Below are 17,845 nucleotides of genomic sequence, written 5' to 3' on the forward strand. Positions count from 1 at the left end.
CTTATGACAAGTGTAAACCCACCGTGACGTCACAGATGACAGTACACTGACGTTTGGAGGCTCAAGCCTGACATTATGTCAGTGCCCAAATTGGTTATGACCACCAGAAATGACCATATTTGGTTGAGAGAGGGGAGGTGTGGAGGATATTCTGATTGGATCCGGCTGAAAACCTGAGGACACACAGTGGTAGCGACTAGTCAACGACAAGGTAGCCGCGCCCTAAAGCATACCCTGCTTTATCGTCTGAAACCATGATTTACAAAATGAACATCAGGCTTGAAATTCGCAGTTGAGACCATAAATTAATTAGGAAACTGTTTATCATTTTCTCATAAGCTTAAATACAGTCAGACCTCCTTGTGAGCCAGACTTTCTGGAGGAATATCCGGAGTCACATCGGATTCTGCTGATTGGACCGACGGGAGGAGAGCTCAGAGATTACTTTTTAACTTTAGGGATTAAAAAGTGGATTTATTCTCACTCCTGTTTATCAGCCTGACTGTGGCAGAGCGTAAACTTGGAGATTTCCCTTGGTTTGAACATTGGTGAAAACATCTGGGATAACGCAAATACACAAATCAACATAATGTTGATTTCAGTGACACTAGTTGCTGTCTTTGACATCTAAAACATGGTATTCTTAAGATGCTCTGACATTTGTTTTTACTGGATTAAAATCCTTGTATGTAACACCACACCATCTGCATGACTTACAAATACATTCCTTCAGCTGCACGTTCAAGAGTCAGACTATGGTATGGAGCCACAGAGAGCACAGTAATATTAACAAGCTCTGATATGTCTTCTACTCTCCAGTGCACCGAGATGATGACAGGTGTGTGAGCCTCTGTTCAATAACCTTTGGAGGAGGAGATAAGAGGTTGAGGTCTTCCTCTAATTGCATGTTGGCCAGAGAGGAGGAAGGCTGCTGGTGTTGTCAGGAGAAGCCAGTGATCTGTAAAAAGCCCCAGCAGAGGGCTGATAATTAGAGCCTTTCCTCCCCGGCACTCCCGAAGATTCGATCTCACAAGTGCAGAAATCGAATGAGACGATGCTTAAAATTAACCACAGTGATTACAGCCAAGTTATGGGAATGAAATAGAGTTTATTTCCCGTTACGGATGTTCAATCAAGCAGGAGTGAGTGAGTAGATTCAGAGTTGATTTTAATCATACAAGTAAACAACAGCATCTTAGTAAATCACTTTCTACTTTTATATGCTTTTAATATGCTACAGACAAGTTCTGGTAACTACATGTCATTTAATGTAAAGGAGAGGACAGAAAGAATGATTTCTGAAAGATTCATTATATTTTATATAAACAGTGTATATCTATAATTAATTATTTTATTTTACTTCTTTAATTTTTGGTTATTTAAATACAATATTTGTGTGTATTTTTGTGCATTATTTCACCATTCTTTATATCAGTCTTATTAGTTTGGCCTCTGATATACTTTGGTACTACTTTATTTTATGGGTGTTTAGTTTCGAATGGGCTGGTAATTTTCCCAGAAAGAAACACTGTAATTTTAATTTTAATTTTTAGGGTTGTGTAATATCTGAATAATTTCCTGGTAATGCTTCATTTTTATGGGTTGATGATTTTCTGAAAATGTTTTCATAACAATAACCTACAACTTTATTTCTCCTCTATTTTTGAACTTGCCTGTTGAACTTGCAAACTGATTAGCTGCTGGGCTGTGCACTGTTTATTTTAAGTACTGTCACTTTGTCAGGTTTCACAGTGAACATGAATAAAATCCACACGCTTCTTCAAAAGCAATCAAACAATTTCAATTTGTGCAAACAGTCTTTATTTAATAAATTGCCAAAAGCAAAGTGTATAAAAAACAATCAGTGACACACAAAAGGTCAACTGAATCTAAAAGGACCAAAACTTGTACAAGTGCAGGTAATAAAGCTTTTGTAATGGTTTACATAACTGTGTTACATAAGTTAATAAGTATGTACATAAAGACAGTCTCACAGTGGTTACAATTAATTGCCTCGTCTGTAACTTATATATCAATTTTCTTTTATTTAAAAAAATAACTTCTAACGTGATTATATTCTGTTATCTGCAATGATGTCACACGGAATGATGGTAGATTATAAATTGAAAAAGAGGGGTCATGAACACAAACGTAGCCTCGGACAGAATGAAATACTTGAACGTTTACACTGGATATCGAGAAAAGATGAGATGACAACAGTGAACAGAGAGAGCTTATGCCTGGGGATGAAACAAAACCAAACAAAACAGAAACCAAATAAAGCATCCCGTTTAAATTAATCCACATTTTTCCATCTTCAAACACTAATTCCGCTGACAGCACTCTGGAGGAATCTGACACAGATCCAAACCCCGGGCTTGGAGTTCACCCCAGTCTGATCAGAGCAGATGTTTGTTTTTAATTCTTCCTCGCTCTTCCTCGTACAATCATTATGTTCCCAGACGTCTCGCTCTGGACCTGCGAGCTTGGAGCTGCCTGACGGGCAATTTGATGGGCTGCTTGTTGAATTTTTCCATTATTTCTTTGATGCGTGACAGGTTGGTGCGGCCGATGATGAAGTCGCACCTGGTGGCGCCCATTTCGTAGCCCACCTCGCACTTCTTGCTGGCGAAGCTGTAGCCCTCGGCCCTGGCTGTTACTCTGTACTCTCCGGGGTTCAGTAAGCGCCAGTAATCGCCATCAGCAGCTGGAAACACACACAAAACAAACATTTTTGGACATTAACTGTTGTGTCGAGGTGTTGCGTGCTTACCTGTGGAAATTGTGACTAATTGCAACAGCAATTTTTTAATTTGGGCCAGCACTGAGTGAGACTGCCGACTGGCTACAAGCTCGTTTCCCCCTCCTTCACTTCTCTCCCGATATTTTTAAATCCAACACTTGACTTGTTTATTCCAACCGAACCAGAGTTAGTGAGATTGTTGGAACGGTGGAAAGACAAATGAAGACGGTTTTAATGAGCTTCATTGAGTTTTTCTGTCAGGTTTAAATAAAATTACTGTCCATCAGACACTCAGAACAACTATTTCAATTGCCCTGAAGGATTACATTGCAGCCTGATTTGTGTCTGTCAGTCTCGATTGATACTTGTCAATCAGTAGTTACATTTCACTGCTGACAAATCAGCTCCTTGACAGTAATATAAGTCCAGTAAAACCTGAAACATCAGGAAATGCAGCTTCATATAAGCTAATTTACAGTATTATGTTTCAAAAGTGGCTTATGTATCAAACCAGTTCCTTCTACCATTAAGAATAATAACTAAGCATGACATTTGTAATAAGTTTGTCTGTTTCAGTTTGGTGGTGCGGACAATTTATAGTATCAGTATTTTATCATTTAAAAACACAGAAGCCTGTTGGGGTTAAAAGATACACTCAAACAAAAGTTGAGGAGAGCAGGAGTACGACTGCATATGTGAAAAAAGTACTATAAAGCATTTTGTGGCTCCAGAGGAAGCTGCATGTAATATGACAAACTGCCTCCAATGATGTCACTCAGTGACTAAGTTGCATTGTGGGTAATGTGGGCGGCAGGTTTTGAAAAAAGGAAGAAAAATACGAGGAATAAAAAAGGTGATATCTGGTTCTGCTGTATACATTTTGATCATTTGTATTTCAACTGTCTTTAATGAGTCCAACAGTACAAAAGGAGTGCAATGCCAGACCAATGGACTGCTTTTGAAAACCTGCCGCCTACGTTACCTACAATGCAACTCCAACTTCCTCTGGAGCCACAAAAGGCTTTATACTACTTTTTTTCACATATGCAGTGGTACACCCCAAGACCTGTAAACACACTTTAATGTGTAAAATTGGTGGATTTACCCTTTTAAGTTAAATGACAACAATCCTAACAGTCACAAATTACTTGTGCAATGGCAGCAATATGCAAATCTTGTCCTAGAAAGCTAAATACAAACAGCCCACTAAGCAGTGGCAAAAGCCTTCATCTATAAAGCCAAAAGTAAAAGTTGGGGAGTTCTTTGTGTTCTACTTTTGAGAAGCGAGGTGTTCTATATCCCTATTCAGAGTCTTAAAAATAGCTCTGCTTTGTCATGAGGGATTTTCTTGGTCTCTCCCTGATGAGCGCTGCCTTTACAGTATGTGACCCGGGAACACGAGGGCGCCTGTGGTGTATTTTCAGGCTTGGACTCCCTCACAGAAACCACAAAAAAATGTTGCTTCCTTCCACTCCTCTACACACACCCACCTGACACGCTTGAGCGACAGCTGAGACAAATGAAATATGATGGCAGGTCTGCCTCTGCTGCTGATCTATAGTCGATCCCAACAGCTACACGTGGACATCTGCGCTCGCATTACTCACATTCAGCTCGGCGAGAGGGAATCTAATTGTTTTCCTGAAATGCTTCGATATAAAATGTTAATCGAGCTAATGAATTCTCAGTCCAGACTGTCTTCTCTGCATGCCTTCTCAGTGACTACAGTTGATTCATCCTGATGAAAGAACTACTCCTTTGCAAATATCTCTTTTCAAATTCAGCTCCAAAGCAAATGCAAAGCAGCTGAAAAAGGTGCAATTTTCAAAAATAAATACCCTAAAATCCGCCTTGACTGCAACTGAGAGTAGCAAGGATTCTAGGAGGAAGCGGTGACTTATGCTTAGTTCCAGGAATAATAATGGCTAATGTCCTTTTGGACATTCGATTTCACGCTCTAAGTACAAAACTACTTTGGCTTTGAAGGCTGCATTTTTTAGGCATCAGCAGAGATTGCCTCCAGGGCACACAATCAATAGTCAGATCCAGAGGAGACACTGGCTATGACTGTGAATCGAGGCAGACACCGACCTGCGGCTGTGCTAGAATACATCAGCTGCTTTTGTTTTGCTCCTTGTTCAGTCTCACAACTTACTGTAAAGGTGACTCATTCCTGAGACAGTCAGAAAGGGGGTCGCCTCTGCTGCTTTGATAGCAAAATCAGAGCTTACTCACATAAAATTTCAGAGACGAAGGGAAAAAAAATATCCACATGCTGCAAAATAGCCAGACGCTGAATAAATGTTAGAAGTGAGTGTGTCTGTTTCCCATCTTTTGCCTGCTCATACGAACCATTAATAAGTGAAACTACACATAGTGTTCAATATTGTACCTGTTCGGATGTCATGGCTGATACCCTCCACAGAGATGATCGCATTAGCTATCCCACGACCTTGTAGGTCCCTCACCACGCCTCTGATCCCACGATGCACCTGCATATACAAAAGCAAGACCCATGCAATCATGTGCCAATCCTGCCCCAAGTTTACCCCATCAACATCTACTTAACAATTTAACACAGTGTTAAATGCATAATGTGATGATATGATGTATTATTTATGAGCTTCAGTTTAACAGTTAAACATGTTCATCTTCAGTTTTTAAATACAAGCTGCGTCCTCTGAAGTCCACATCACTGGAGAGAATACGACACAAAAGGGCCGATAAGCTTGTCGCATTTCAAAGAGAATGTAGATTGTTGTTTTGTCTGAATTTGGAGAGCAAGACTTTTGGATCGCTTATCATGTTCTGTGTAAGAAAGGCAATCATTAGTGATGACACTTAAGCCTGGTTTTAAACACTGCAAAACTGTCTGAGTCTCTAATGTTTGTAGGTATGGAGTTCCCCATACTTCCCCGCTCCTGTAATCAAAAAAAGCAGACTGACCAAATGCTGTCCTTCTAAACTGTGGTACCCAGTCACCCCTAGTGGATGTTCTAGTCCTACCAACTCACACCACAGCTGGGTTGGGCTACACAAGTGGATATAATGACCATTGGAATAAATTTTATAGATGAACCACACAGTGTTTATTAGTCATTTAAAAAGAATTATAAACACTAGTTACATCTTTACAACAAACAGTTGATTAATAAATGGTTTATAGAGTATTTAAGTGTCTATTAACAGTGGAATAATAAAGTTTAATTAACTATAAATGTAGATTTATTTATTATAAATTGCTACCATTAATGTTTCTGTCAAAAGAGTCTGGTGACTTTGGAGAGATAATAGATGGATATAAACTTTAGCTACCCATTGAAAGGAATGCTTTAGCTCACTGCAAGGTGAAGCATTTGAAATATCCTAAATATAGTGTGATATTGATGTTTCTAGGTTTCTAGCTTCCTACACTGGTAATCCTGCTGCTTCTCGAAACTGGGGGCATGACCCACCATCTACTGAAGGTAATACACTGACAAAGTTCATCATACAACCCCACGTCAGAAAATCAAACTATTCCTTTAATGAAACTTCCAGGTGACCCACATCAACTTATAAAAGCCTGGAATTCATTTTTTGGTCCTGCATTGTCAACAGTTATTGGTAAATACACTCACACATACTGACACAGACCAATAAAAAGGAAGTAAATAATAAATAAAACTTCTCTTCAGCACAGATTGTGATCAGATTTTATAGCACTGTTGAGTAAATACTTCAGTGGGAAGCATAAATAGAACAAATATAGACTACCATGTTCCCAAAATATCTCCAAAATATGACAAAGGAATGTTTTTATGTGGCTTGCTTGCGTGCAACCGGGTTTCCTTGTGTGCATGTGTGAGTTGCGGGGGCTGCTTTGCCTCTGTACCTGCTCCATGAAGACAAGAAGAGACTCGCGATTGTTCTCCCACTCCTCAGGCAGCTCGCTCTCATGAGGGAATTTGTCACAACCCACGTACATCGACAACTCAAAGCAGTTGGTGTGCAAATAGCTGAAATCGTTCATACCTGCCAAGAAAGAGAAACATATCTGAGTACCTGCGTCAACTTCGGTCAGCATTTTTTAAATTATTGGTTTGTGGCGTTAATTAAAAGTGAAATCGCTTTCAATTTTGTTTTCTCTTTATTTGTCTGCCTTTGAATTCTTACATGATGCTTGGAGCTAAAACCTAGAAGGCTTTGAAACAGGCAAAAGGGGGTTCAGTGCTGAATATGCAGATGCGCTCATGGGTGCTAAACAAAGCTACAGCTCAAGGGCTCAGAGCTGAGCAGAGAAATCCTGCATAACACGGTATCAGGATCAGTTAGAAAACACCCCGGTAGCTATGGACACTAACTGCCAGCTGCGGTGTGCCAGGAGGCTCCGTTGATGGTGCCGTCCTCCTTGGCGAAAGCCTCTGTGTGGCAGACCCTTTGGCTGGCATCAGTCATCAGGCGGTGGGTGGAGGCGTAGGAGAAGGCCAGCCAGCGGAAGACGTGGTCATCCGGGGTGGGGGTCGGCTCCCTGCTCACCCCTTGGGTGCGAGTTTTGTCGTACGGGAAGGTCACCACCAGCTCCCCACCCTGGAGGTTACCGCCCAGCACAAAGGGCATCTTCTCCATCCACGCTATCAGAGCCCGGGTCTCCACGGCAACCTGCAGCGGGGACACAGGAGAGGCGAGGATAATGCAATTTGTGCAATCATCTCAGTACTGTGTGGTTGCTAAATTAACTCCCTCATGCTGAAAACAATTTCGCCGCAATGTGCTCTCAAGAGGGAGTGATGAAGCTATGAAAAAGGCTGTTCACACACTCCCATGCTGGAAACTATTTCCACTAATATTTATTTAGAAAAGTGAACACATTTTCATCAAGAGGCTGCTAGCATCCTGCGGCTTGTATTTGCACATTATAATGAGGATTCTGATAAATGTGCCCCTGCTGTCTGGGCTCATATAACTGAACCAGCCCTCTGATCTCTAAGCACCGGTTGGTCCGGTCAGCGAGGCGAGTGGGGACAGTTTTCACAGCTCCCTGAGCACAGATGGGGATCCCAGCTCTGCAGCTGCAGCAGCTATTCTGGAGGCTCTGTGTGACTCACTCGTGGTTCTCAGTAACGTCAAAACACTCGTGAGGATGAGCTTTAAATAGATCGCTGGGTGTATTTTAGCTCACAGCCTCTGTCGTCACAAACAGCGAGCGCAACCGCTTCTCCCAAAATAGACGCCGCTGTCATGCCCACGTGGCTGCTTTAGCCTTTTCAAGAATAGGATGCTTTTCACTGTGGGGTTTGTTTGTTATACTGGAGAAGGTCATCATTTGTCACCTGTAAGTGAAGTCACAGGAAACTGAATGGCAATCCAATAACAAATCAAATGTCATTTTATATTGTAAACTGTAAAAACTGTCACTTTAAATTGACCTATAGCACAAAATCCGACGATTACTATGAAATGCAAGTCTTTAAATCACTCAACATTTGCAGATTTTCCATAAGCACACATGCGAAAATTGCATACGTTTACACATGAGGGGATTTTACACATGAAATGACTTGAAAATACATTAGTCCAGTGAAGGACTCAGGTTGTTTGAGGGCCGAAACAATAAAAAGGGGCACCTCATGCATTTATATTGAAGGGAGGGCACTTCACCATGTTTTGACCACTGGAAGGGCACCCTAGAGGGCACATAATCATGTTTCATCTACCATAGGGGCATCCAACAGGAAACTTTCACTTCGTTTTTTCAGACATGGGGGCACCGGGGGGGGGGGGGGGGGGGGGGCTGAGGTAATCAGACTCACTGAAGCATTTTTGGAAAGGTACCACTCTGGGATGGGCACATGGTGGTTGAACATTTTGCGAGGGATCCACTTCTTGACCTCGGCTTCCCACAGTATGGAGTTAAGATCGGGGAAGTTATGGTGGATGTCTATTCCATCATTGCTCCATCGACCCAGAGACCAGCCGCTGAGCTCTGAACCCTGGGTAAAAAGAAAAAGAAAAAATGATGGCTTGATGGGATGTGTGACAATGTCTTGATCTTTTAAGAGAACCTAGTTGTAACAGCTCAAGGACAGGTGCAAAGTGGACAGTGATTTTAACATATAACTCTGATGGCAACATTTGAACTACTCACAACACTGCTGACCTCGTACTGCTCACTCAGCAGTCCATGCAGAAAAGCTGTTCAATAAAGGAAGTCAACACTGGCAGCCAAAAAGCAATTGAAGCCGCATTAAGTCATTTTGAGGAGGCAGAAAATCTCCAAAACAAATCCACTGAGAGAGAGCCTGGATATATTTTTGGCTAATCAAATTGTTATGGCTAACTTTTAGAAAAACATTTCTCATGTACACACTCATTAGATCCAAGTTTTTAGCGTGTCAGAGCCGGCCACCATTTACCTTGAGTCTTTTCCATTTGGTGCTGGTGAGGTAGTGTCCACTCTGAGATTGGCTGGCAATGATTTTATATACATAACCTTAAAGGTCCCATATTGCTGAAAGTGAGTGTCCGTGTCTTATATAACTATAAAACAGGGTTAGGTGCTGTACTGTGAAAGTAGCAAACCCCTCAATCCATGGAGAAATACCTACATTCAGATACTGTGCAAAAAACAAGCCTTCAGGACTTTCGTAATGTTATGATGTCACTGTGCCTGCTCAGGCTTGTGAGGGCTGACCAATCAGAGCAGACTGGGCTTTTTGGGAGGGAAACAGGAGCTAAAACAGGGTGTTCAGACATATGGTGAGTAAAGGTGCTTCAGCAATTGGCAGAATGAGATAAATAATGGGTTTTTTGAACATTAAAGCATGTAAACATTTTCTAATAAACACCCAAAATAAAAGTCTGGACCTGAAAATTAGTTTTATATGGGACCTTTAAAGTCTATGTGCAGCTAGACAGTCATAACAATGAGCCAAAAGAGGCTAAAAGCTGCTAAAGTGTGAAGAGAAGCAGCATTAGGTGCATCATTATTCGTGATTACCCCCACATTATAGCTCAATGAAGCTTCAATCCTTGCATCAGCCATGATAAAATGTGATTATCTGAGCTGCCCATTCAAGACCTCTTTGGGTTGAATAGCTAAATCTCCTTTAAGTGCGCATGTACATGCAAATTCAGTACAAGCTGACATGGAAATGAGTCATTAGGCATGCTATTAGCTTATGTGAAACAGAGCGTTACAGTATGTGCACTGCACTCACACATCAGGTCACCAAATGACATGATGTCATTGAGTGTACAGAAGCCAACCACTGTCAGAACAACTGTCATAACTTCCCTTACTTGTATATTTTTGTTTCACTAATCTTGTGCCTTTAATCTAGCAGGCCTGCTTCTGATTTAGGACCACACCCAACATCATGTGTTTCAATGATATCGTACAGCTGTCCAGGCCACTTATTTTCACTCATATAACACATACATTCATTGTATATATTCACAACAGATCTTTCAAACCAATTTTCTGGCATGCACCTGCACCACATGCGCTTTTATCAGATGGAGACCTGCCAAGCAGATATGGTGCTGTTTTTCGCCAGAGGCCAGTGAGTGGTTATGAGGTCACTAATGGCCGTCTTGCAGACCTACCACTTCAAAGGCTTTATCATACCCATCGGGGTTGACAGATGGCAATAGATGGATTCTGGTCTCTTCCACCAGGTGACGTATCCGCGGGTTGCCAGACAGATACTCCTGACACATGAACTGCATCAGCAGGAGGAGCAGCTCTCGTCCCAGCACCTCGTTACCATGGGCACCCGCTGTGTAACGAAACTCCGGTTCACCTGGTCAATTGGTTCATACGAAGGGGGGAGATGAGGGGAAGATAGAGGGAGGTTTAAAATGCAATCGCTGTAACTGTACAGCCATTCTGAGAAAAACACTCTGAGGAACACAGTGTGATGCCTCTGCTGTTGTTATTATCGTACATTACACTGAACAACCACGTTCTGTTGCATTAAATATACTCACCAGCTTCGTGCTCTCCCGGGTTGTCAGAAATTTCAATGGCATACAGCTTGAGGCCACTGTGGCTCTTTCCTATGTTATAGATCCGGGTGATGTTGGGGCACATTTCGTTTACCACTTTCATAAGCTGTGGAAATAATAAACTGTCACGCTCAAATATACAATAAATTAGTAAAACAAATTAGCTGCCCCTGAATTAACTAAAAGGTAGAAATGCTGGTTTGTCAAAAATGTATTGTTTCATTACTTAATTCATTTTTTACCAGTTAATCAATAATTTAACGGTGTGAAATGGTCTCGTCTTCATTAGTGCTTTTATTGTTTAACTTTTAAAGGTCCTGGAAATCTATTTCCTTAGCTTCTCACTATGACCAATGTGCTCCAATGAACCATTCAAACATTTTTGGTTATTCCACCAGAGATTTTCTGAATCTTTTATTTCGTCTTTGCTTCTTCTTGCATGTTTGAAGTGGACAGGACTAACTTGAAAAAAAGAGTGATCACAGATCTCTTTGCATGTGATAACTGCCAAGCCCCCCGAAGGGCCAGACTGGAAATCTTTTGCTTTATCTCGTTTTGTTTTGTGTTTCACAGAGAGAGTCTGAGCTGCATTATGATATGGCATTATATATTTTGCTGGCTGGGTACTTGTGGGCTCAAAATAGTACAAAATCATCTTCATGTTATTGGAAATTTTGAAAACAATATCACCAGTGCTGTGTCACAGTCCTTTTTTAATAACTCTCCAGCCAGTGAGGGGAGGAGGAGGTGTGAAAAGCAGTCAGGGTAATTATGAAGACAGGCTTGCAGAGGAGCTGATTAAAATAGCACAACCATCATTTACACATACAGGCTTGAGTGGAAGAGGAAGTGCAGCAGGAAAAGGACTAACAAGCTGTCAAGTAAAGCACCTGCACTGATGTCATTAACCAGTCAGGAGAGATGGGGTTTTAATTAAGTCTGAGTTGCATCTTGACTATCCAAGAAAATCATTAAACAAACATCTGGTTTTGTTCATACAACGAAGGATTGCAAATTTGCCATGGAATTCTTGGTCACGATTTAATAAAGCACAGCATTCCCTTGATAAATATACCTGGACCGTATTGGAATAGATCAACGCAGATCCCACCCCCTCCAACTTTTGAGAAACATGACGTTACCCCACCCCCACCCCAACAAAACTATTCTCTCAATAAATTCTGTAACTCTAATGTTATAGAGGCCGACGCAAATTTAAAAAAATACACACTTAAACACAACATTTTTCAGGGCCTATGCTATTAGACTAGTCGACATGTTACACTTAATCGTAAGTTAGTTAATGTTACTGAGTAAATGGCCGAAAAACACGGCCCGACTATAAAACACCCACTTTTAGAATGGAGTCTGGTTTAGCAGGATGCAGAGAGTGTTTTGATGTCAATGGCTCACATTAATCGAGCTGACCTATCTTCTATTGATGAGCCTTGCAAACAGCACAAAGTAAATGTAGGAAGCGGGGCCTAAACCAAACTATTTTGTCGGCTTTTAGTAAAAAAGTTATATGTACAAACGGCTTCATCCAGTACGCCACTGTCACCCCCTAAGTTATAATGAGATCTGCACCATGACACACTGCCTGCCACTTAGGAGTATTTATTACTTAAAGAAACCGAGCGCAACCGACTGTGGAATGCAGAAAATTTCCACCCATAATGTCTTTGACATGTCCTCTGCCCTACTTTCAGTTATGTAAGAAAAGGAGAGTCCTAAAGCAATTTAAGAGATACCTCATGGAGTATGTACCTTATTTCAGAAGCCACAGTGGGCTGTTTCCACTTTGAGGTTCTGGTGCAGAACTATTTAAAGCAACAATTGGCATTTTGTGAGATTTGGTGCCCCCCACAGTTTCTGACATAAATAGAAATCCCACGTTTGTAACAATTACAAACAAAACTCATTATGTCATAAAAATGTTATGTGTTGAAAACTAGTATCTTGAAGGTAACATGTATGTAATGTTGTGATGCTACTCTCTCACTGAAGCTACATAGTGCAGAAATCAGTCATGGGGGGGCGGAGTGGTGGAGACGGAGACACCGATCACCCTGTTACAAGACACTGTACCATCAAAATGATTTTGAAGCTGTTATTCTGAGGTAAAAAAGTTACATAATGTTGCTTTAATGAAACCAAATAGAACCGATTGTGGAAAGCAGAAAATTTCCACCCCTACTATCTTTGTAATGTCCACTGCCTTACATTTGGTTGTTATGAAAGAAAAGCAGAGTCCTTAAGCAATGTAAGAAATATCTCATGGGGCATGTTCTTTTTCTGAGAAGCCACAAAGGACTGTTTTCCCTTTGAGGTTCTGGCACAGCGCTATTTAAACTGCTGTGGAAAAGGGGGGCATATTGTACCAGGTACTTGCACGGAGAAAAGAAATGTCAAGAGTGAAAAAGCTTTAGAAGCTGAGTTTTAAAAATAGTCATTTCTTCTTTTGTGAAGGCATATTGAGGCTGGACACCCTGCATGACACACATTAGCCTGAAAGGTTCGGATAGAAAGGCAAGAAAAATACTACATTTTATTATGGTTTTATGGCAGTTTCAAGGTCTTTTATAGTGCGCCATACGTTTGGAGCATTAATTGTACTAAGTGTCATTGTGGGTAGTAACAGCAGCTGAGGACACCTGTGATCGACTGTGGCACAGGGGAGCCGCTACATGGCAGAAGATTATGATTCACAGCACTTGTACCTTCTGAAGTACTCAGTCACAGTGTAAGTAGTGACAAGTACAGCTGTCTTCCTCCTCAGCACAAACAGGCTACTGTTCATGACAAATAAGTAATGACACAACCCAGGAGATGCTTAATGCATTTTCATGTGGCTGGCAGCGCTCGATTCATTTGTTACCGTCGCACACTTTGTTCTTGCAAAGGACACAACGTGTAGGGTATTGGCTCACAGTCGCACAAGATGTTTTATTGCTACATGCTCTGGTGTCTTTGCTGAATGAGAAATAAGAGCTGTAGCTGTAAGTTGTTTTCAGTTCACGGTGACTCACCTGCCTCATCTCTTTGTAGCTGTGGTGCCTGAAGTCCAGGTTGTCTGTTGTTATGACTTCATTGCGTCTGTGGTAATAATTATTTGGATCTGTCGGGAATAAAAAAGAAAAAGGAAAAAGTTACTGATATTCAGAAATTAGAGGAGGTGGAGTAGTTACTTTTTAATTGCAATGATACCAAAAGAAAGGAATGACTAGTGATGTCAGGTCTGTCTGCACACCTGCTCTCTTTCCTCTACTTTAGATTCAGTACAGCCAAATTACAAAGAAACCCATTTTCTCTGGAATCCAGCCATACAGAAAGTTTTGGTATTTTGTGCCAAAGTTTTGAGATATATCTATCTTTGAGGTTTGTGCTGCCACCCCAACACAAGTGAAATATAATTCAATTTGTTGTGCTCCAGGCACTCAACAATTACACATTAATAACTCAACAGCAACCTGTCCTGCCACAAGCAACTGTGGATAAACTCACTGTGGATTTTCCATCGGGACTCTTTTTTCTGTAGGAAGTATTCCAGTAAAATTGTCGGAAAAAACCTCAGCACATAAACCAAAACTGTCAAAATGACTGGATACCAAAAGAGGAAAGTGAGGTCTTTCTATCAGACCATCAAAAACAGACAATTTGTCATGCCCCTCTGCGTCTCATACAGATGCACATATTTCCACCCTCCAGTGGCAAGATTTATTCATGTGTCATACAAACCCGTCACCTGGCATAGGACAGCCAAGGATCTCCACTCTCATGCAGATGTTGCCGCTGTTGAACCAAGAGCGAGGGTTGACTCGAATGTAGCGGCCGATCACTGGCACTGGGAAGATGTTCCGGACCGGGATCTCCTTTTCTCTGTTGCCACTGAAGATCTACTGAGGCAAACACATTCAACTAGATGGTGAATAAAGAACAGGATTTGTTTGTGAACTGAATCTCAGTTGATTTTTGCTCAGTTATTCATTAGGGTGCCTCTGATCAACAATGCCTTTTGATCAACAGCTGTACAGTAAATGTGCCAAAAGTAGCCTGCAATGCTAATTGTCATCCCTGATGTTAAAAGGCACCCTGAAAATCTCATAAAATTACAAAATCACCTCTCTTAAAGGACAGAACATGCAGTAAATGTTGAAGAAGCTTTTAGAAAAAGAATAACAACCCGATCACCAGAATAAAATGTCGGTATTGTACGTTTGTACTGAGCTGTGCTGTGAAGTATGGCCAGAACATTTTTTGTAAAACATTATGATGTCACAATGAAGTTGACCTTTGGATATAAAAATGTCATCACATCATCATTTTATCTAATGAGACATTTGTGTAAAATGTTGTCATAACTATCACATTAATTGTTGAGTTATGGCCAACACAGTGACCTTGACTACAAATTTTACACATACAAATACAAAAGTATTATAGAAATGTTAAGATTCTATGTATGAAATGTACACATTTAATGTATCCGTGGTTTGCTAAAACTTTCACTGCCAACAACGCCATCATTATTCCGGCGAGTGGGCTAATGCATTCAGTTTTGTTTCCATGGTTCGGTCCACATCACCCTCCACACCAACACACATTCACGCACCTGTAGAATGTCATTAAACCTCGATACTGCTGGGAGTTTATTGTAAATTTTAACACCCACGGTTAAACCTCTTCTCTGCACCTTTTGGCATTTTGAAAGACAAACAGTGCAGTTTGGCATTTGGCATTAAAAGGTAGGCGAGTGGGTGAGAGGGAAGCTTGTAGCGGAGACTAAATTACTGGAGGGGGTATTATCTCCCACATGGATGACATCAGCAACCAAGGGAGGGTACAGTTACACCAAAATTGTATTAGCTGAGACGTGAACCACAGCGGGGAGCGACGGGGATATGATTTCACTTAAAAATATCACCCTAATCTGATCTGCATGTTCATTGATAATATTAATGTTGTTATCACTCCACAGCCGCACGCACCAGTGATCAGTTGCTGCTTTAGTTTGTTGTCAAGGTATTCCTGTATTTGGTTTCTGTCTATTCAATTACACGACGTGCCCAAGTAAGAAAAGAGACCCGACTCTGAAGATGAGCCAGGATGAGGTTCCCATCTGCTTGAATATCATCATTATTTACTACTGCCTCTCAGCTCATTAAGCTTGGAAATGAGCAGAGATCTAAATCTTCTCCTGTAATTGCTATCAAGCAAGACTTCATTTTTCCATCTGGTTCCAGTAAACCAGGGACACACAAAACAAGACTCTACATGAGGCTAGTTTACACGGAGTACACATAATAATGCTTGAGCTCAAAAGCCTCGCGGTGTGATAATAATTACCGACTTTGTAGATACAGCGTGTGAGATACGTGGCTTAAATGTCACGACTGTTACTCACCAAGTCCTCTGAGCCGTTCTTCAGTGTTATCCACGTGTGACTGTCATTGCTCACCATGACCTTGTACGAGGTCACCCAGTCACTCCTGTTAACGTCAGCAGGGGAAGAAAAGAAATATGAACTCAGGCTTAATTCAACACAAATGGAGCACTGAGGTGAATGTGAGGAAGCAGCTCAGCACACATCCTGACACGCTTAATTCTCACGAGGTGAACGTCTGTTTAAAAATAGGAAAATGGGAAATTAGGTCAGAAAAGTGTCACTTAAGCCTTTTATTACTTAAAGTTTTGTAACGTGAAGTTTGCATGTTTTTATTGGGTCGAGTTTTAAGTCTCTAATTCCTGCCAATCAGACTGAATTGCCATTTATGTATAATATACTGGAGAAGTGCAACACACTGGTATTATCCTTTAGAAGTAGCTTCGGTAGTGCACAGAGAGGTGAAAACATCAGGATAATACAGTGTTTCTACGACTGTTGGAAAAACACTGATGACTTAATGTCCCATCGTGCCAGACAGAGCTCTTCCCAGTGTGTGCAGTACGTAGGTTGGCAGTGACTTCCATGCTTCTGGATAAAGACATCAGTGCTGAGCTGGTCCAGTCTGGTAAGAATTCCCAGTTCTGCTAATTAAAGCGCTGTTATAGACAGAAACCCCCCAGTTTCTGCACCGCAGACAGTTACATGCCCTACAGAGCTAATTGCAGAGATATTCTGTCTCAGGCATGGGTGTCTTCTGCGCCCTTAGATCGCGCTGGCCTGCAAGGAAAATTACAAACACAGCCTGATGAAGATTCTCCCCATGCTCTCTAACTACACAGCAGTTTCCAGAAGTCTGTGCCACCCTCTCCAATTAAAAAGAACAAAGGCCAACAGTTGTCAGATATTATTACAGAGCAGAGTGGGTGGTAAGGAAAAATCTCAACAGTAGTTGTGGGGATTCCTTGATGAAAAAAGGAGTATTTTTAAATGAAAAAACGCTTCTCTTCAGTCTATCACTTTAGTGTTGCCACAAATCATTTTACATAAAGGCATATTAATACTAAGACTGATGCTACTCTCTAAGGAGCAGATTTCATTTGCCACAATCTGGAGGAAAGGCAGAAGATTACATTTTTGACACTTTTATTCAAGTATGACTTTTGAGAACCTCCTTGTAACGCTGCTTGTAATTCCATGAAGGTCATGAATTTTGTCTGCTTGACACAAAAATAGAAGAAAATCAAAAATCATTCTATATAGTGACCATTGGCTCTGCTCTAAGTTAATAAATCCATTATTGATGCTTTACAGATTAGTAATGATCCTGAGGAGAGTTTTGATGTCTTTAAACGTAACCTAAAACCAAACTTTATAGCCTGGCTCTCTGCTTTGATTTTTGAAAATTCATCTTGTATTTTTTTTTCTTTGTTTGTTTGTTTTAAATTTTGAATTGTCTTTTATCTATTTTATTGTTTTTATCCATTTTGTGTCACTTTGATTTTTTTGTATGCATTTTGGTTTTATATATTTACATTTTTATTCATAAGTGTGCCATTGTTTACCCGTTTATCTTACAAGCATATACAGTAATTAGTCTTTTGAGTTTGTCAATCATCTGTAAAGCACTTTGAACTGCACATGCTACACAAGTGTAATTGATCGATTGATTATTAAACCTTTGACTTTCCAAGCAACTTGATTGATTATTGTTGTGGAAGAACCTTTTA

General features: G+C 40.9%; 1 protein-coding gene across 1 annotated transcript in view; it reads right to left on the bottom strand.

Annotated features, from left to right (window-relative positions):
- Positions 1-1,842: 1,842 nt before the first annotated feature.
- Positions 1,843-17,845, bottom strand: part of cpxm2 (carboxypeptidase X (M14 family), member 2) — a 31,166-nt gene continuing 15,163 nt past the window's right edge. Inside the window, exons 5-14 of the mRNA XM_073489670.1 lie at positions 16,137-16,221; positions 14,478-14,628; positions 13,762-13,850; positions 10,715-10,838; positions 10,331-10,527; positions 8,536-8,715; positions 7,087-7,384; positions 6,618-6,757; positions 5,136-5,235; positions 1,843-2,707 (exon numbers count right to left, since the gene is read on the bottom strand). Of these exons, the coding sequence (XP_073345771.1) occupies positions 2,451-2,707; positions 5,136-5,235; positions 6,618-6,757; positions 7,087-7,384; positions 8,536-8,715; positions 10,331-10,527; positions 10,715-10,838; positions 13,762-13,850; positions 14,478-14,628; positions 16,137-16,221 (1,621 nt within the window). The 3' untranslated portion in view covers positions 1,843-2,450. The remainder of the gene's footprint in view (positions 2,708-5,135; positions 5,236-6,617; positions 6,758-7,086; positions 7,385-8,535; positions 8,716-10,330; positions 10,528-10,714; positions 10,839-13,761; positions 13,851-14,477; positions 14,629-16,136; positions 16,222-17,845) is intronic.

This window comes from Pagrus major, chromosome 20 (assembly GCF_040436345.1).
Source record: "Pagrus major chromosome 20, Pma_NU_1.0".
In the NCBI taxonomy this organism is placed as follows: Eukaryota; Metazoa; Chordata; class Actinopteri; order Spariformes; family Sparidae; genus Pagrus; species Pagrus major.